Source organism: Schistocerca nitens, chromosome 2, assembly GCF_023898315.1.
Source record: "Schistocerca nitens isolate TAMUIC-IGC-003100 chromosome 2, iqSchNite1.1, whole genome shotgun sequence".
NCBI classification, from domain to species: domain Eukaryota; kingdom Metazoa; phylum Arthropoda; class Insecta; order Orthoptera; family Acrididae; genus Schistocerca; species Schistocerca nitens.
The window spans coordinates 683108658-683130905 of NC_064615.1; the positions used below are offsets into that span (position 1 = coordinate 683108658).

Here is a 22248-nt window from a genome sequence, read left to right on the forward strand (position 1 = left end):
GAAATATATATTACGGTAATGAACCATGAGGCCTACTCAGAAAGGATAAAGAGGGCATACCCGGCATTCACTAAGTATACAGGGCAGGTGTACCTATGTGGAGATAGGACGATCTGTGGCCTTTAAATTAGGGATGTTTTGTAAGGGGCATACCTACCAGAATGGAAAAAGGAAGTGCTCTCATAATGACAACCCACAAGCAAGGAATAGGTGCTGATCCTAGGAGAAGAGAACAGTATTGGGACAAAAGTCACAAATTTTATAGGGATTGACCTGGGAAGTGTGAATTCTATGAATGACTAGCATTATTATGTTTCGTGGAACTAAATGAGAGTCAAAAGAACACTTTCATTTCGTCCAGAGTTCCTCCAAGCTTCAAATAATGAAAATAGTACATACTAAGAAAAAGGTAGTACAAAAGATAAAAATAGAAAATAGTTTACTCATGTGTCATAAACACCTAAAGTTTACAACTGAAAAAAAAGGAAAATAAAGAAAAGAAAAAAATCCTCACAATTCCTAAATATTAGTAAAGCTGACTAAAACCAAGAGTAAATGCTCATTTCTTCATAACAAAGTAAAATAAGAAAAGAGTAGAGAAACAGTAAACAAAAGATTGTTCAAGAGAGGACAGAGAATTGTTATGGAAAGGAAAGATATGTATATAAACATGTGTAAGAAATGTACACTGTTAAGATATGAAATGTCATTATGAGTGATATTATTTTCATAATGATTATGTGTAAAATATCACATGTTCCATCCGAGGGGGGGGGGGGGGGGTGAGGGGATGTGTAGTGCTTCAAGAATTTCTGTGTAAATTCTAGAACCACTCAGCTTTCTACCGTCTCGAACACTTGATATTCTGAATAAGTGTGTGGAATGGTAGAATCCTACCTACTGCGCGTCACATGTTTCTTTGTGCAGGTTTAAAATCAATCGCGGGAAGAAAGTAGATGCGGTGGTCGTACGGCACCAACAAGTACCTGTCAGGCAATTCACAGATGTTTTAGTGAGTGTGTAAGGAAGAACCATGGAGTTTATAAGCAGCTATATGCTTATTTTGTCATTGAATATTGTTATTAAAACAAGAACAGTTGAAAAAGTACTCTGGTAGACTCCTGACACAACCTTGTTAGAGGCAAGACTCATTTTATGAGTCATACTAACAAGGTCATGGTATCCAAGACAACTTTCTTTTAAGTGCAAATCAATCTGTTTCTTACATCCGACTATATGAGAGATTTTCATGAAGTTACATATTCATGTGGAAGTGGAGGTCAAATATATCATTAGTTGACGAAGAGTAAAGTTTGTATGTCTACTTATTTAATAAGTAGAAAGAGTCTAAAAATTCCTGTACTGAGCATTATCAGACGGAGAAGAAGTCAAGAGGGTTTCCAGCAGGCAGCTGTTCAGTAAAGAAGAGTGGCTGCAAATTCCAAGTAAGCCACCTCATAAAGAATTGGAAGGTGGTTTGGGGGGAATAAGCCGATACAACCCAGATCCACACTCGCACTTTAAGTCGTCGGAACATTAGAACCCATGAGCCAATATGGTTCAAATGCTAATCATTTCTGCAAAACATACTAAAGTGCATCCCGTGAATATGAACATCCTATTTCTAGTCGTTCAAGCTGATCTGTGTTGTTGTTGTTGTTGTTGTTGGTACTACTATATATATGCATTCTAGTGATACGAGGCCATTGGGATCCAGCACGGCGTTCCGTATTACCCTCCTGAACCCACCGATTCCATATTCTGCTAACAGTCATTGGACTCGACCAACATGAACAGCAATGTCTCGATACGATAAACTGCAATTGCGATAGGCTATAATCCGACCTTTATCAAAATTGGAAACGTGATGGTACGCATTTCTCCTCCTTACATGAGGCATCACAACAACGTTTCGCCAGGCAACGCCGGTCAACTGCTGTTTGTGTATGAGAAATCGGTTAGAAACTTTCCTCATGTCAGCACATTGTAGGTGTCACCACCAGCACCAACCTTGTGTGACTGCTCTGAAAAGCTAATCATTTGCATATCACAGCATCTTCTTCCTGTCTTTTAAATTTCGCGTCTGTAGCACATCACCTTCGTGGTGTAGCAATTTTAATGGCCAGTAGTGTAAATATAAAAAAATACTGAAAACAGTTATGAATGCCAGAGGCCAAAATAACAACTGGAGAAGTAACTAGTGGCATGAAAAAATAAACAGAGTAAAGATTAATGGTCTTCAACAAAATACTGGTATTACATCAGACAGACAGTTTCCATTTGTTTGTTAGAATTAAACATGTTGCTAAAGTGCTCATTACAGATATATAATGTCACAAATTAAAGCTAATTAATGCAACACGGAGGAAAATGAAACAAGAGTGTGGAAAATGAGAAGGAAGTGTGTTGCTGCCAAATGAACAGATGAAAACGCAATTTTAAATGGGTGATGGTAACAGAAGTTGGTAAAGGCATCAAAGAGTAACATGAGGACAAACCTTTCTTGAAGACATATTTGACAAAAAGTTATTAATGCAGGGTGGGTAAACAATCATCTGCTTAAAACTGTACCTTATAAAATGATTTCAATGTGCAGTATTACCACTCTCCTATCCCCGAAATAATGCCCAAACCTCAGGGATCTCATTCCAGAAGTCCAGAACGAGCTCTATCATCTCCTCACAACCCTAAATCCATCACAGAACTTTCCCGCTGAATCAATTCCTTTCCATACCTGTACTCGCCCATCTTTTATATCCTTTCTAAAATCCACAAAGCTAAACACTGTGGATGCCTTATTGTAGATGGTTACTGTGTTCACTCTGAAAGGATTTACCTCCAAGTAAACCAACACCTACAACAAAATGCCCTCAGTCTATGGCCTGTTTGAAATTACTTTAGGGCTGACAACTAGGAAGGTAGTAGTGGGGTGAGGCTTAGGAGGAAGGCAAGGCATGCATTCAACCAATCCCACAAGACCTGTAGCTCTTGCTTGCCAGACCTTCCCTCCCCGTAATATAACACTTCCGGCTTGCACTACACTTCAGGCTCAGGCAGTCTGCTGACCTAGGAATTGTGCTTGTATGCTGAGATTTTGTTTATTTCCATCTCATACCATTGTAGGTTTAATATTTTGTGTGTTATTACTACTGTTTATTGAGTGATTGGCTTCAGTGTCAAAAGTTAGAAGTAAAGGATAAATTTAAAAAGGTGGATCTAACATCTGTCCATAAACTACGGTTTCTCATACATGAAACTGACGAGCTAGCAAAAATGTGTCAGCATGCAGTCATTAGGTTGCCATCTTTTCACTGCCATTTCAAATCAACAGACTTGATGTGGGCCCAATTTAATTGTCACATTGTCACCAATTATAATAATAATGATGATAATAATATTAATAATAATAATAATAATAATAATGTGGCTACAACTGCCTGAGAAACTGCCTTAGACTGAAGTCGCGCGCGTGTGTGTGTGTGTGTGTGTGTGTGTGTGTGTGTGTGTGTCACCTATTTTTGACAAAGGTCTTACAGGCCGAAAGCTTTATTTGTGACAGTCGTATTGTTGTGCCTATCTGCAACTCAGACACTCTGCTATATGCTGAGTGGCAACTTTCCTTTTCATAATATTGTTACTTTTCTTCCTGGATTTTCCATTATTTTATTAATAATAATATGCTGTCTGCAGTCATGGCACTCAGCAATAAATCTGTTATAGAAAATGATCATGTCATTAAATATCAGCAGTGTCTGTTGCTTCAAGTATCTTTGACAACAATGAGATTAATGTCAGTAGAGCTTTTCCATTGTCATCACAAAAAGAAGATGCACAGGATTCATTTAATAGGTATAATTGCTTTTGTGATGTTACAAATAAACATAAAATTTGATCTGTAAATGTGATAACAGATTAATTATAAAACTAGTACTCTGTTTCTCACAATGATACCAAGTGGGCAACTGCGAGCGCAGCATCACGTATCACATTTAACTCAAATTATCTCTTGGCAAAGGTCTCCAACAGAGCTCTGGTTTGGAGCAAAAAAAGGTGTATTCTTAATATTTTGTTTGTGTAATGTGTTCAACCAAATTCAATAACAAAAATTTCCTGCATGTCAAAAATTCTGTGATGTTGTCTGGAAATGCATTTTCGTAAACTTACCGTATATCACCTTAAAAATTTATTACTGTAACCAAATCAAAAATGAAAAAAATAGTTCAATTCTTCCAGAAGTCACTGATAATATCTTTCTGCATAGAACAGTTTGTGAGTCCAATAGAGTTATATGAAACATAGTATTACTTGAGGGTACAGTGTGGGATGTGGCAACTCTGCTCTGCACGTTGACTTGTTCCTGCCGAAGTGTCAATCCTAAAGTAATTTTGAATAGACTATAATTACCTACATCAATGACACGAACCATTCTACCATCAATGATCCTCAATTACTATGCAATCACAATGAGGATCCTTGCTTGTAACAGTTAAAACTATCTGTTTCCACATCAATATCATTCCCCCCTCCCAGACACACACACAATATTTTTACTATCAAATAGTAACATTTCCAAAATCCTGCTGATCATATGCTGACTGCTGCAGTCCTTATACAAATGACAAATTATGTTCTCATGATAACTACTATTACTCTGAGAGAAAAACATAAAAACATAGTAAGAAAATCTACTATAGTTATGGGCCTAGCCATTTAAAGATGTGATTCAGATTCAGACTTAATGATCCGAACCCAGAGCCAAAGTATATGATTCTTACATTTCCAAATTCTGAATGCCTTTCTTCTTACCAGTTTCACAGGGTCCTCTAAATGAGCCACCTTCCCAAAACTCAATTTCTTTGATGTCACAATAAAAAGCCTCCAATTTTATAAAATGCATTAGCTACCAACAATATTTCCACTTCAGTAGCTGTTATCCCTTTTCAGAGAAGAAACTCCAATAGAGCCTTGTTACACATGGATGGCTCATCTGCTCTAGAAGCAACCCCCCCCCCCCCCCCTTGCCTCTCTGGCTTCACAAAATTGATCTTGAAAGTGATTTCCATGCGATATCTTCCTATTCTTGTGCTTCAACTATTTCCACGAACCTAACAGTATCAGTGGAACAGTTCCACCATACTGTTTACCAAGATTATGACCAGACTTTTCATGCCATGAAATGAGGAATATTCTCATAAAAATGCTTCCTACCTCTTCAGTAGTGGTATTCTTTCACCCATCCAACATGCAAAAGTATTATGTTCTATCATTATGGCACTCCTATTTGCAACTAGTAGCCAAATGGCCTATTTTCACATTAAACATCCAGACAGAAGACTTCTCCGAAGCATCCACCAAGCACATACCAGTCAGTCCTGTCACTGAGACATCCATCCCGTGAGAGGCAATTTCACCTACAAAAGCGTCCACATTATTCATGACCTTTACTGCAGTTATTGCATAGTTTTTTATATGAACAAGATCCGTCATCGTTGATATGAATGGTTACTGTCTGACCACTCACTGGCAGACCACAACATATTACGCTTCAAGGGCTGTTTCATAAACCATATTACATGGATGCTACATCCCTCTCCTACACAGCAACTACTTTGAATGTGATGCCAGGAACAAAACTTCCAAGATACCAAATAATCTTGCCCTAGACCACATGCCTTCATCCACACTGATTCCTCACTGAACTCTCCCTCCCCCCTCCCCCCATCAGCTCTCTTACTCCTTTGGCTTCCAAGCTAGTGCCCCCACAATCCCATCTCCTGCAGTTACATGTGCAACATGTTAGTCCCCCCGCCTGCAAGAAGATGACATTCCTCTGATAGCATGTTTCTATTATCTTCCTCTAACATCTATCCATCTCCTAGCCATTGGCTCTCCATTATCTTCCTCACTCCCATGTCTCTCTCAATGCACCACAGAAGATAGCAAAATGTTCAGATCAAGCCACAGCGCAAGGACAATGGAACTGTGTATATCTGTGTGTCTGTATACCATGACATAAAACCAAAATTCAAAATCTGAGCTGCGATGTACCTTGCTTATATGCCTATCCACTACTCAATGACTCCACTACATAAAGAGTGCTTGTCTTTACTCATTCTACTGTTCATAATTAGTGTAACATACTTCCACATCAAAGAACTCTACTCATAATAGGAAAATGGTTATGCAGATAATAATGATATTGGCAGAGTATGTATAGATCAGGCATAATATTGAAGATACACTCCTGGAAATTGAAATAAGAACACCGTGAATTCATTGTCCCAGGAAGGGGAAACTTTATTGACACATTCCTGGGGTCAGATACATCACATGATCACACTGACAGAACCACAGGCACATAGACACAGGCAACAGAGCATGCACAATGTCGGCACTAGTACAGTGTATATCCACCTTTCGCAGCAATGCAGGCTGCTATTCTCCCATGGAGACGATCGTAGAGATGCTGGATGTAGTCCTGTGGAACGGCTTGCCATGCCATTTCCACCTGGCGCCTCAGTTGGACCAGCGTTCGTGCTGGACGTGCAGACCGCGTGAGACGACGCTTCATCCAGTCCCAAACATGCTCAATGGGGGACAGATCCGGAGATCTTGCTGGCCAGGGTAGTTGACTTACACCTTCTAGAGCACGTTGGGTGGCACGGGATACATGCGGACGTGCATTGTCCTGTTGGAACAGCAAGTTCCCTTGCCGGTCTAGGAATGGTAGAACGATGGGTTCGATGACAGTTTGGATGTACCGTGCACTATTCAGTGTCCCCTCGACGATCACCAGTGGTGTACGGCCAGTGTAGGAGATCGCTCCCCACACCATGATGCCAGGTGTTGGCCCTGTGTGCCTCGGTCGTATGCAGTCCTGATTGTGGCGCTCACCTGCACGGCGCCAAACACGCATACGACCATCATTGGCACCAAGGCAGAAGCGACTCTCATCGCTGAAGACGACACGTCTCCATTCGTCCCTCCATTCACGCCTGTCGCGACACCACTGGAGGCGGGCTGCACGATGTTGGGGCGTGAGCGGAAGACGGCCTAACGGTGTGCGGGACCATAGCCCAGCTTCATGGAGACGGTTGCGAATGGTCCTCGCCGATACCCCAGGAGCAACAGTGTCCGTAATTTGCTGGGAAGTGGCGGTGCGGTCCCCTACGGCACTGCGTAGGATCCTACGGTCTTGGCGTGCATCCGTGCGTCGCTGCGGTCCGGTCCCAGGTCGACGGGCACGTGCACCTTCCGCCGACCACTGGCGACAACACCGATGTACTGTGGAGACCTCACGCCCCACGTGTTGAGCAATTCGGCGGTACGTCCACCCGGCCTCCCTCGCTCAAAGTCCGTCACCTGCACATATCGTTCACGTCCACGCTGTCGCGGCATGCTACCAGTGTTAAAGACTGCGATGGAGCTCCGTATGCCACAGCAAACTGGCTGACACTGACGGCGGCGGTGCACAAATGCTGCGCAGCTAGCGCCATTCGACGGCCAACACCGCGGTTCCTGGTGTGTCCGCTGTGCCGTGCGTGTGATCATTGCTTGTACAGCCCTCTCACAGTGTCCGGAGCAAGTATGGTGGGTCTGACACACCGGTGTCAATGTGTTCTTTTTTCCATTTCCAGGAGTGTAGTTTTCCTTCTTGCACAGGAACCTGTCTGATACATACCTTGAAGAAGCCTTGTGGTCCCAACTTAGCTGTGTGCAGAATAATATGCCACATACTCTGAAAAAGTAAGCAAAGTCATATGTAAATATCAAATACATATTTAAATATTATCTGGTACTGATTAGAACATCAAATTTCATAAGGCAAATTACATTAGGAACTTGCATGAACCTAACAACAAGCTGTAGCAATAGCAGTAGTAGTGGTACTTCATATACTGCACTAAGAAACAGATGCGTTATTCTTTCGTTCCCTGATTAAGTATTTTTTTCATCTCTGTCTGCTTGCTAGTACTTTCCTTTCCTGTTTGTATAGGCCGAGATATAAAATACATTATCGTTTGTTTATTCCTCTGTGTTATCTCCACAAACTATTTTTTCTGCACTCCTTAATTCTCTAACATAAGTCAGTGTAAAATATATATTCAATACGCTATAAATTACCAATGAGTGAAAAATGTTTTTTCACCTCCTCGCAGTCTTTCTTTCCTCAGTTCTATACCACCCTCCATCTCCTATATTCCATTTCATTGTGCAGTATGCACAATTCCCTCTGCTTGTAACTAGAATGAGCTGACTAGTGCCACATTCCTAACCCATGTATCTGGTGCCTTTCCCCCCCAGTCATCGGTCACCCTTTCCCTGCCCTCCCTTCCATTCCTCACCACCTTTCTCCCCTCCCCACTCCACTTCACACAACCCACCAAGTGCCAGCACCATGTATTCAGCTGGAGCGTATATACGTGCATGCATATGCGCATGCTTGCATGTACATGAAACAGAAGCTAATAGGGAATCATTCAAGCAATGATATGGACCACAAATGGGGAAAGCCACTGCCATAAGCTACTCTGTCAAAGTGTAGATTGTTATGGTCCAGTGCCTGGAAATGAACATCTTGAAAATTGTGACAGTGGTCAGCTGTTTACTTTTGTGAATGTCTATGGAAGGTGGTTGAAGGGTGGTGAAACCACAAGTAGGCAACAAGGTGTTGACTGTACACATCTCTTCAGAGAATGTGATCAGAGGTTTGCAGCCTGTCCACTGCGTAAAGCAGGATAGGCAGCAATCTGTGTCAGATAAGATTATTATTTATTAATTCTTTTAACTCTTTATGTGGAGCATAGGGATGCAACAAAGGATCACGTCTTCCCATCCTATTCCTTGTTGTTGACCTTCTGCTTCAACTGATCATCTCCATGTCATTTTGGGCCTGCCTCATCTCCATCATCCCTATGGGACCCAATAAAGTGCTTCCTTCACAATATGGCTGTTTCTTTCACAGAGTATTTAGTTAGAGATGATATTTGGCCACCATATCCTATGGATGTTTCTCAGACATCATCAGATGTTGAATGTCTGCAGTTTATGGATTAGCCGATTTCTCATTTTCCATGTTACACATCCATACAGAAGCACAGATTTTATATTACTTTCAAATATCCACAATTTTGTCCTCAATGTTGTTTTCTTCAACCTCCAGATAGAGCAGAGAATTGTAAAAGCACCTTTGGCTTTGTTGATGCAGCTGTTAATGTCTGTTGCACCACCATAAGGTGTAATCATAGTCCCAAGATAACAAAACTTATCCACCTTTTCAATTACCTGGTTCCCAAGCTTAAGCTCTGCAGTGCTGTTATTGTTTGCCCACATGTCTATTGTTTTTTGAGCATTAATTTTCAAACTGACTCTCTTCACTGCAGATTTCAGATCTTCTTGCTTCTCTTTCATGTCGTCAACACTGTGCAAAGGTCATCTGCAAAATGTAGGTCTTCTAGATGTGTTCCATTTTATTTCTCTCATTTTATCCATTACTTGCGTCATTACGGTATTCAGTGCTATGTTAAACCCTATCGGTGAGAGCATGCAGCCTTGCTTACCTCCTGTTTTCACTGCTATTGGGTCTGAAAGCAGCCCTTGATGTTGAACCTGGCACATGTAATTTCTTGACAAGAGCAATTATTTTCTTGGGAATTCCAAAAGTTTGCAGTGATGACACAGTACAATTCTGGTGCAGGCACAAGTGTTTCTTAGCATACTGTCGAGCACAAATTATTGAATACAGAGCTCTACAGCAGACAACCACTAGGTGTTCCTATGCTGACCCATCAACACTGTCAATTATGGGCTCAGAGTAATCAAGAATGGATCATGAACCGATAAAAATATGTTAGTTGGTTGGATGAATCACATATCTTGTGCTTCATCCAGGTGAATGGCTGCTCGAAGCATGCGTGGAGCCATGAACACAGGCTCGTGGGTGCAGTGTTATGCTATGAAGAAATAAAAAAAGGAAGGAAGATTAGGGTTTAACATCCTGTTGTATGCTATGGGGGGGGGGGGGGGGGCAGTTACCTGAGCTTCCATGGGTTCTGTGTTAGTAACTGAAGGCACCATGACAGCTGTGGACTATGTGAACATTATTGCAGACCACCTGCATACCTTCATGCTTGATATCTTCCCTAAAAGCAATGAATCTTCCACCAGGTAACCATCTGTGTCACAAGGCTATAATCATGCTACACTGCCTTGAGGAGCATGATAGTGAACTCATGTTGACGTCTTGGCCATTAAATTCACTTGATCTGAACATGATGGAATACATCTGGATACTATCAGGTACCAGCTCCATTTATTATTTGTGAACTTAAAGCACATGACTGACTTCTCTGACTGTACTTTGACTGACATTCAGCAAAATAATTCCATGAATTTTGGACGCTACTTCAGAAAATCTATCAATACACAATGCATCACTGACCTGTTTGTGGACTCCTTTATAATAGCTGACAAATAGTTAGATATCCAATCTTCTACTTGCGCATATCTGGGCCCATAACCTCATGATAAATTCTTGTTTTAAAGATAAGTAACTATGTCGTCATGTTTAAAGGACTAGATTTTAATGTAACTTATACAACTCACAATATGCTTGAACAAGAAACAACAGACAACTGATAGAGCAAAGAGTAATTACTACGTACAGTATTTTTCTTTTAAGTGGAACATATATAAAAGCACCTTCCACAGTGTATAACAACAAAAGAAAGAAAAATAATTAACTCTCAACATAACTCCTGCCAGTGCATTATTTCAGAGAAATGTCTACAATTATATATACCATAAAAAATAAACTGGAAGCAAGTAAGATTAGGGTTCAATGTCCAATCAATAATGAGGTCATTAGAAATAGATTTCAAGCTCGGGATGGACAATTACAGGGTGAATCGCATAAAACTTGCACTGCAAATGCTGTGGAAATTGAAGGTGCTAGTGACATGCGGTTTTCACACAATGGATTGGGAGTAAGGGGCTCGTATTGTTACCCAATAAATTGACTGTAGCAATACTTAGAAAGTCTATTTTTTGTGCAAACATACTTTTTTTCAATGGGACAATGCCTTTTGACATCAACAAACTAAAAGTAGTGTAAATTAGAATGTCAGCCGTGTTCATTGCAGGATTCTAGTCCAAGTTATTCACAAAAGTTCCTACGTCGACATTTGTGCAACACCTCTGGTAACAATCACGGTTTTCATAATCATATCCATGCAGTTCTTGAGGGAGAGAGATCTGATAGGGATGGAACCTATGTCAATGGGAAATGTGTACGACACTTTCCTGACTCATGCCACTTAATCATGCAACTGTGCGGGAGCTAATGTGCGGGTCAACTGTAATGGTAGCAAGAACATTAATTTCCACCTCTTCTGTTGCCACTTGTTTCCTTCTGTTACATTGTCTAGGTTTTACACTACCAATTTCACATAACTGGTTGAAGGGGTTGATAAATAATTGCCAAGATGGTTGATGTCTATTGGGATATCTTGCCACATTCACCATACAAGAATGAACTGCATTCTTCCTATATTCTCCATACACCATGAGCTTGTCGGCTATTTCTGCATTGGTGAATCCCATGATCCACTCCCAACCTACTGCTTGGATTGTCACACACTAACTGACTGTCGCACCAGTGTTTAAGAAGGGTAGTAGGAGTAATCCATCGAACTACATACCTATATCATTGACGTCGGTTTGCAGTAGGGTTTTGGAGCATATACTGTATTCAAACATTATGAATCACCTCGAAGGGAACAATCTATTGATACGTAATCAGCATGGTTTCAGAAAACATCGTTCTTGTGCAATGCAGCTAGCTCTTTATGCGCACGAAGTAATGGCCGCTATCGACAGGGGATCTCAAGTTGATTCTGTATTTCTAGATTTCCGGAAAGCTTTTGACACCATTCCTCACAAGCGACTTCTAATCAAGCTGCAAGCCTATGGGGTATCGTCTCAGTTGTGCGACTGGATTCGTGATTTCCTGTCAGGAAGGTCACAGTTCGTAGTAATAGACGGCAAATCATTGAGTAAAACTGAAGTGGTATCAGGTTTTCCCCAGGGAAGTGTCCTGAGACCTCTGCTGTTCCTGATCTATATAAATGACCTGGGTGACAATCTGAGCAGTTCTCTTAGGTTGTTCGCAGATGATGCTGTAATTTACCATCTAGTAAGGTCATCCAAAGATCAGTATCAGTTGCAAAGCGATTTAGAAAAGATTGCTGTTTGGTGTGGCAGGTGGCAGTTGATGCCAAAGGTTGCATTTCATTGACAGGACACTTAGAAGCTGCAACAAGTCCACTAAAGAGACAGCTTACACTACACTCGTTCGTCCTCTGTTAGAATATTGCTGCGCGGTGTGGGATCCTTACCAGGTGGGATTGACGGAGGACATCAAAAGGGTGCAAAAAAGGGCAGCTCATTTTGTATTATCACGTAATAGGGGAGAGAGTGTGGCAGATATGATACACGAGGTGGGATGGAAGTCATTAAAGCAAAGACGTTTTTCGGCGCGGCGAGATCTATTTACGAAATTTCAGTCACCAACTTTCTCTTCCAAATGCGAAAATATTTTGTTGAGCCCAACCTACATAGGTCGGAATGATCATCAAAATAAAATATGAGAAACTTTTTTATTTTATATTCAGTGCATTAGTATTTGTAAAATGACTCTTAGTTTTCATTAAAAAATGACGATCATTCCACTTGGGACCCGTGGAATGGTACAATAGCTTATTTGTTTTAGTTGTAAATATTTGTCATGTATTGTTGTTTTTCTGACATGTTCCACATCCTGGAGGACCTCCTCACTACGGATCAATTGGAATGAAAGTAAATCTAATCTAATCTAAAAAAAGAGCTCGAACAGAAAGGTTTAGGTGTTCGTTTTTTCCGCGCACTGTTTGGGAGTGGAATGGTAGAGAGATAGTATGATTGTGGTTCGATCAACCCTCTGCCAAGCACTTAAATGTGAATTGCAGAGTAATCATGTAGATACAGATGTAGATGTAGATGTAGACTAGCACGTCGCAATGCACTCAAGGAGCACACAAGCACACTGTAAGCAGATATAAAAACATCATACCTAGAAACTACAACTATGCAGTTCAAATGGCTCGAACCAGTGTCAGTGCAGAAACTTCTCAAAATACAGTATCTTGTAAATGACTCACACTAGAATCTTGCAACAAACACCACTGACATTCTAATTTACCCTGCTATTGATCAGTTAATGTCAATAGCCATTGTTCCATTTTACAAAGTGTATGTTTGTATAAAAATACCTCTTTTTAAGCATTATTACAATATGTTTATTGGGTAACAATATGAACCCTGACTACCAAACCATTCTATGAAAACTTCATATCAATAGCACTTTCCATTTTCGCAATATTTGTGGTGCGAGTTTTAGGTGATTCACCCTGTATTACAAAGGAAATGGATTGTATCTTTTTCAAAGGCACCATCCCAGCATTTGACTTAAATGATTTAGAGAAACCATAAAAAACCTAAATCTAGATAATCTTTGCCAGTCCATTATGGACTGTGGATAAAAGAAGTTCATAAAATAAATGTCTACAATACACACAGCTGTTGGTAAATTATTTTATCAAGAAATAAATCTAGATAGTCATGTGGGTTGTTAAAAACTGTTCAAAAGCCAAGATCACACAAAATATTTCTTAATTCAAGACAACTGGTTACAATAGTCTTAGTTGTCATCTTCGGGTCTTAAACATTTTTTTGTATTAAAACATGATCATTTTACACCGACCTCATTCACAAGATGTCAAGTGGATAAAATTCAGCACATTATAAACATTTGTCACTGCTAAAATATTTAAAAACACACAGCATATTGTCCATATACATACCGCACAAAAAAAACTTTGCACCTTGTACACCTTTGAAAGTGGATTTGAACTGTTTAGTATGCATTCAGTATATGTAAACAGGTGTGCTATTATGTACCACATTTGTATCATGTAACAGTCATCTGTGAGCATGTATGTATATGGACATGACCTTTTGAACAAGCTGCTGTGTGTTTTTATATATTTTAGTAATGACAAACATTTATAATTTGCTGAGTTTCATCCATGTCTTGTGCATGAGGTCAGCTTAAAATGAACATGTTTTACTAAAAAAAGTTTTTAGGGCTTGAAGATGACAGCTAACACTGTTGAAACCAGTTCTCTTGAATAAAAAAATATTTTGTGCGATCTTGGCTTTTGAATGGTATTTAACAATTAAAACAGTTCACCCTTCAATACTCTCATAATGAGAAAATTCAGTCAGTTGGATATTTAAAAGCCACTTCTCCAGTGTCTTAATTAAAGTAACACCTTCTTCAGTCACTTTAATTAAGTCAAGTAATATGTACTTAGTGTTGCATCATGTGCAATAAATAACCTTTATGTGAAACTAATCATCACAGGAATAATTTTCATGAATTTTTAGGAAATTAAGTTTCAAAAACACAGTACTGACAAATTTCCCTAGGTACTGACATTGCATGCTATGAGAGACTGTCACAATTCACGTGTTTTTCGATTAATAACAAGACAACAGTGATGCTTTTAGATCAATAGTAATTACACTCTATGTGAAAGATCTGTTGTGCTGAAAATGGACAAAGCCCAAATTGTGTTCACATAAAAATAAATAAATATTTAGCTGCAGCTGTTGATGTTTGCAATATGGAATTCCAAAAGTTTATTTTCTCATATGTACACATCAATGCTGCTGTGCATAATGTCAGTGGTAGTCAATGAATACAGAACACAACTAGAAATGAGGATGAGATTTTCACTCTGCAGCAGAGTGTGCACTGATATGAAACTTCCTGACAGATTAAAACTGTGTGCTGGACCGAGACTCAAACTTGGGACCTTTGCCTTTAACGGGCAAGTGCTCTACGAGGGCTATGCCGAAAGTTTTTAGCAGCCCGTAAACTGTAAGGCGGAGGGCAATGGGGTTGTTTACATTCGAAAGAGCAATGTTTTTCAACCTTGTGACATGGGCGCACGGCCCCTGGCTAGCGGTGATCCGCCCACAGCACGGTAAGAAATCACAGGCAGTGCTGAGTCAGAGACGGTGCAGGATGGAGCTGTTGCGCCGCGACTTTCGCGCCATGATTTTTTACAATTATAAAAATGGTTTAAGTGCCAAAGAATGCCATTCTTCTTTGCTGCATGTTTTTGGTGAAGCTTCCCCTTCTAGGGCCACAGCTGGAAATTGGTTTCGCGAGTTTTCGAGGGGTCGGCAGTCAATTGAAGATGAACCTCGTCCCGGTCGGCCAGCAACAGCTGTGACTCCTGAAAACACTGATGCTGTGAGGAAAATGATCAAAGAAGATCCACATCTTGCATTTTGCAACATTGAAGGGACCCTAAATGTTGGATCAACAGCAGCACAGACCATCGTTCATAGTCACTTAGGCCTTACTAAGAGATGTGCCCGTTGGGTGCCACATTCCCTGACAGAAAGCCAAAAGGAGGCGAGAGTGGACCGGTATCATATCATGCTCGAAAAATTCAATGGAGGGAAGTCCCAAGACACCTACAATATCGCCACAGGTGATGAAATGTGGGTCTACCATTATGACCCTGAAACGAAGAGACAGTCTTCTGTGTGGTGCTTTCCAGGGGAGGAACCACCCACAAAAGTTTGACGAACTCGGAGCTCTGGAAAAAAGATAGTGGCAACTTTTTTCACAAAGATCGGGCATCTCACCTCTGTGACCTTGGGCACACGTCGTACAGTCAATGCTGAATGGTACGTGAATGATTGTCTTCCAAAAGTCATCGCCACATGGAAGTCACAGCATCCAAAGTCCAAGAGTGGGCACCTTCTGCTGCATCACGAAAATGCATCTGTGTACAGGGCTGCCAGAACGATGGACTTTCTGGAGAAGGAAAACATGCGAGTGTTACCCCATCCCTCCCTATTGACCTGACGTGGCCGCCTGTGACTTCTTTCTGTTCCCTAAGACTAAGGAAAAAATTCAAGGGCAGCGGTTTTCATCAGATGAAGAGGCCATTGCAGCATACTAGAGTGCACTAAGAGACATCCCAAAAGAAGCTTTTCTAAGTGGTTTCAGAGAATGGAAAAATGTATACACGCTAATGGAGAGTATTTTGAAAAGTTGTAAATGTTTTTTTGCAAATAAATTTTTTTTTTCAGACATTCTGCTAAAAACTTTCGGCATAGCCCTCGTATCATCTTAGCTACCCATGCACGACTCACAACCCATTCTGGTAATAAATAGAGAGACAAACTGAATATTCAAACAAGCAGGAACATTCACTGCACCTTATATATTTGGCACTGTACCTTAAATTCTCCTGGTCGGGCATTCATAGTACGTGTTTTGAGCACATCAATTGGTTGAGTTAGTGTAGTAGCCACCGCTCCCTGTAAAAATGTAAACAAGAAATATTGACCGAATGATAACACAAGTACAATGTTGCTTGTTTAATACATTTTACAACTTTATGCATATCTAGAAAATATATCTCATGCAGCAACAAAATGTTATACCACATTTCAAGGAAACCACAAAAACAAACTGCACAACACACTCAAGCCAAAAGTGTAAAAAATTGTTTGTGGATTACAGGGGGAAAGGAGGAAGATTCAAGTTTAATGCCTCATTGACATGAAGGTGGGGGAGCACTTGCTCAGATGGAGGAGGAAAGCCAGTGCTGACCTATTTGAGGACCTCAGCAGCATTTGCCGACAACAATTTATGGAAAAACAGAAAATCTTGATCCACTGGCTGGAAGGAGCTTTGAAACCAACTCCTCATAAATACACACAAAGTGTCTTGAATAATTGTGATACTGTGCTTGGTAAAGAAAACTACAGTCAACCAGTTGCAGCTGAGAATTTGTAGATGATGATAATTATTAACTTATTTCACAAGTCCCTTCCCTGAAACCTCTGTATTTCACACATGAAATAACTCTGCTTCAAGGAAATGAACTGACATTCGGTTGAAACAACTGAAGTCATGACTTCCAGAACAGCACAAGTCCAGCAACCTTACTTCTGAAAAAATCAATTATTTTTGTATATCTCTGAAAAGCATAGATTGCTAATCACCACATAGAGAAGACACTGAGTCACAGATGGGCACAACAAAAAGACTGCTATACATCTAAGCTTCCAGCCTTCTTCTAAAGAGGAGAACACACCCACATTAGGAAAAGCACAACTCTCACACACACATGACCACTGCCTCAGCAGCCAAAGACAGTGGTCATGTGTGTGTGAGTTGTGCCTGCATCGATGTGTGCGTGAGTTGTGCCTGCATCGGTGTGTGTGTGTGTGTGTGTGTGTGTGTTACTTTAGAATATGGCCTTTTGGCCGAAAGCTCACATGAGTAGCTCTGTCCTTTTCTTGATATGTCTGATACAATTTAGTTTATTATACTGACATTATCTCTCTCTCTCTCTCTCTCTCTCTCTCTCTCTCTCTCTCTCTCTGTGTGTGTGTGTGTGTGCGCGTGTGTGTGTTTGTGTTTTTCATATCAGTGAAACAGAATGAATGGTTTAAGTGTGAAAAAATATTAAAATTCTGGGTTTGTGATGTATAGGAAGTCATTGTGTTCCAGATTGCACAACTTCAAAATAAGAGAGCCAAAAGAAAGCTAGAAGCTAGAAAGATAGTTTTTTTTTTCTTAATGTTTTGACAACAGTGTGAACAATACATTCACACTTTTAATCTGGGTGCCAGACTTCACTTTTTGAGTTAGCATGTTTCTCCTTTTACATTCTGTGTTTCTCCATCAGTTCTCCAAAATATCAGTGATATTAAGGATCATTGGCTGTTATGTACTTCCCAGCATCCTTTACCTTGGGAGCTTTTATTAGTATTTCTTCTTCATAAAGACATTTAAACGACTGATAATTAAGAAGCCCTACCTGAAATGAAATGTACAGGTGATCAGACTACATGCAGTATTTCTCACAGTCACTCTTTTCTTACAGTACTCAATGATTTCTTATGCCATCACTTTACACTTAACTTCATTATTTGTAAGGTGAACAGGGACTTTCAGAGTGGAGAATAAGATTTTGTAATCTATGGTCATGCATTGCTCAATATCAACAATACTTATATTACTAGCAGTTTCCGGATTATCTTAACCCACTGATATGGTATGTAAACATTATCTTGCTGTCTTTTCTTCAACTGTACATGGACAAAATCACAATTACATGGCAAGTATGGATGGCTCTAGTTCAAGGACCTGTGCTGTTATCTACATCACTGCCTTTACAACATATCTCTAAGTCAAGAATTTTGTGCTGTTCTGAAGGTCAATGATACACCTAGCTTAGGATGACTACACTGTCACCATTAACTTGTATAGTGCTACAAGTGGCCTTGTGCCATTTTGGAATTAATGGCTTATATTGTTTAGATGTGGTATCTGGAGTTGCATCCCACTTATACAGAAATCTGCTTTTGCAGATATTGCAAACTAATTATGGTCCAAATGGTAGGAATACATATCATGGCACAAAAACCTTCTCAGGAAAAATAATCTTAAGTGTACTCAACAAAAAGAAGCAATTCAAACAGCAGCAGCAGAAAACTACAACAGGACACTGTCTTTTTAAAAATTCTCTAAAAATGAAAAGAGATGTGAAAGCTCTTAAAAAAAGCAATCACCACTTTATACACAAAATGGTGTCGCAAAACAGCAAGGTCGTTGATAAATATGGCACACACAATAGAAACACCTATCTATTGTCAAAATACAAAAGCTAAAACATGATCTTCACAAACTTAATTTCATGAAGAGAAGTTATTCCTGTAGGAATTTTTACAATGTAGATAGTCCAGACCAAAAGACAAATAGAAAGAAGGAAGTGCCATGAGGAGAGTAAACGATGAGCTGGAAAAACCACTGCATTCATACTGAAATTTAATTCATTGGCACTGTCAAAAGATACAAGGGCTACATTCATTTGTGTTGAAGTGAGAGGCAGCATCTTCAACTTAATAAATATTTTAAACATCAGAATGTCCTGATAGAATAAATATATTGTACTCTATCAACTGTCGTACGAAACCTTCAACAAAGAGGTTCCAAAAATCTAATCCCACAGCTCCCAGGCATTTCCTCTTTCACAAATTTTTGTACACACAATGTAGTATTTTATTTTCTTACCAACATTACAAGAAGTTCAGCTGTTGAGGTCCTCCTCCTATTGAAATAACTGTGTCTTCTGAATATCTGGCAAAACACGTACATCTAAAATTGCTTTGGGACAATTCTCCATCAATTATCTTTTATTATGCATTGGTTCTCAGTCAGAAAGTGTGGAGAGATAGGAAGACAAGCAGTTATGTAAGGGGAAAAAAGGGTATAAGAAGATTCTAAACTGACCTCTTGACTAGTTAAATTGGATGCTGTGCAGGCAGCTGGGCTTTGTTCACTATACAAACAGTATCTGGAAACAGATGGATCACTTTAGAAACATGATCCACCAGTCTGTCAGTCCACAGTAGTCTTGTGACCAATCAGAAAGCAACATGTTCTCTGGTGAAGTGGAGCTGCTATGTATGTGACACTGCAGATACTTGATGCAGAGAACCTGACTGCCATTTGGATGCTGAGAAGAAATACCAAAATATTATTAATGAGAGGTAGATAATTTTCCAAACTTTACCATCCATTCACTGACTGTGGAAAACAAATCAAGTTATACAGTAACAGGCAGAAGCAGCAACTGAAGACACTTCTGTAAAGTATACTAACAACCAGTTTCCACTAGCACTAGTCCATTCACACTGCAAACTAAAGGCAATTACTTGAAGATTGTATAGCATTAAGTTGCATTTGCTACAAAAATATGGCACAAACAGAAACATCAAAGTAATGTAAAGCACTGTAATTAATATTTTGTGTTTTTGAAACTGATGAAAATAATTTATAATTCCTCTTTATAAAATATTATGTAGTATTAATCCTGTTATATAATGGATTAACCAACAAAACTACCACATATTTCTTCTTGCAGCTTTATTATTACTTCTACTCTCAAAGACATAAAATGAACAGTGTGTTTAGCTATGATTCTGAACATCATCCCAATCCTTGTCAATCTCAAGTGGGACGTCCTATTGCACAGTACAACTAATATTCCTGTCACAGGTATCTTCAGAATTAAGGTTTGCACTATTCCAGCTCTCTCCAATCATCTTTCACTAATGTGTACACTCTTCACATGTGCCTCAGCTGTGTATCTTCCTGTAAGAGAACAATATTTCCCACTCAGAATATGAAAGGTTTCTTGTGAGGATTCTGGGATTCACGATGGTGTCTTGAGTTCCTGAAGACATTCTTTCTTCCATCTCCTTATGACGTGATTTTGCAGCATTTTTCTTTCCCTCACCTCTTAACAAAGATCCTCCAATATAATGGGTTCAGGACGAGCGAGAAATGTGGACAGGCATTCGTCAGTTAAGAAATGGCTTGGTGTTAGTAATACTGAATCAACCTGTGTGATTGGTAGCAAGTTGATGGTGGCTTCTATCTCCACAAACAAAGTTCTAACTATGAGAAAAATGCTCGCATTTGCAAATATTGCTGAGTTTTGGCTGCATTATGCATTGATGACAATGAAAATTTGTTCACAGGCTGGGATTCAAACACGGATCTTCCGCTTGACACAAGTTGTCGCCTTGACCGCCTCAGCCACTCGAGCACACTCCCCGGACCAACCCAAACTTCCATGTCACAGTTTTCATCTACATCCTATACTTGCATATACCATATTGCCTGAATTACACGGTTTTGTCTCCATAACAAGAAACCATGTTTCATTTAATTTCCTCATATCAATCAGCACTAAATAGAATGCCTTCAACAGCTCCTTAGTTGTCATCCAAGTATCCTCAGAGGAAGACGTGTCTGTCAGTACTAGAAATTGAAGGTTTTCAGTCTATACAAGACTGAAACTGCTCCAAAAATGTATATCACTTCTCTCTTTCTGCAGAAAATAGCTCTAATCTGATGGCTGAAAGTTTGATGGTAAATGTCACAGGTAATTGAGCTGCCATAGCACCTGAGAAGCTAATACAAATGTCAGGTGTGTAACCAATGAAGGTAAACTATCCACAGTCTTTCTAGTTGCCTTCAGAAGTGCCTTCCTGAGGTGTCGATATATTCTTCACACTTCATGACATTGGCGCCATAGTCCGTGTCAGAAAGCAGACTCTAGATTGCACTGTCAAACATACTCGAACAATCTATGGTCTCTCCCAGATTCATCCAAAAGCACCCATGGTCTGTATCTTTGCTTGTCTCTCTTTCATCAGTTGCTGTAATGAAGCATGTTACTAGTGTTCTTTCAGTCTTTTATTTCCCTTTCAAATTTCACAGGCATGTATCTGTACCTGTTTCTGTCACAGTGTCTTTAACTGCCACTGCATGCAGAGTATCAAAGAATATAGTACTAAGAGCTGTCATAGATGGAATTGTCTCAGATAACCATTATTTGGGAACAGCCAAAGAATGTAGTAATATGAACAAATAATAGATTGCATTGCTTGCAGTTCAATATTTTATAACCTTAAACTGTCACTACTTTTACTATTAATATTCCAAAATAGCAACAGTAGAGTGCATTCAGCCCATGAATGAATTGCACAACACTTGCAGATCTTATTCAATATACATTTGCCAGAACACTAAAAAGTACTATTCTAATGATGTGCCAATGTTATGTAACTGCACACTGCACTTACATATTCTGTTTCTTCTCTTATCTCAATTCGAGGACATGGAAAGTGCAGAGAACACTTTTTGTCTTGCTCCTGCACTTCCCCTCCAACACATCACTCGTTCCAGGGTTTTGACACCTTGTTATGTGTCATGAACTGACAAATAAGACACTGTGTGTCTTTTCTTACGGCATTATTGTCACTTCTACCATCAAAGATATTATATTCTGGAGATAAATGAAGAACAGAGTATTTATTTACAATCCTCACCATCCAACCCTCCCCCAACATATAAGCTACAAGCTGGAGTGATCCACTACTCTATTTGTCACATCATTTCCATTTCATTTCACGTATTAGCCTAAGATTTTTTGTAGTAATTGTGTGTGTGTGTGTGTGTGTGTGTGTGTGTGTGTGTGTGTGTGTGTCAGTTAGTGACAACAAAACTCATCACACCCAAGTTGTGCTCTTTGTTTCTGATGA

At 39.8% G+C, this 22248-nt stretch overlaps 1 protein-coding gene across 4 annotated transcripts in view; it reads right to left on the bottom strand.

The window, feature by feature from the left end:
• Positions 1 to 22248, bottom strand: part of LOC126236821 (mitochondrial dicarboxylate carrier-like) — an 85047-nt gene that overhangs the window by 22335 nt on the left and 40464 nt on the right. For all 4 annotated transcript variants that reach the window (XM_049946421.1, XM_049946420.1, XM_049946418.1 and 1 more), the window contains exons 6-7: positions 16360 to 16440; positions 7682 to 7738 (exon numbers count right to left, since the gene is read on the bottom strand). In XM_049946421.1, the coding sequence (XP_049802378.1) occupies positions 7682 to 7738; positions 16360 to 16440 (138 nt within the window). The remainder of the gene's footprint in view (positions 1 to 7681; positions 7739 to 16359; positions 16441 to 22248) is intronic.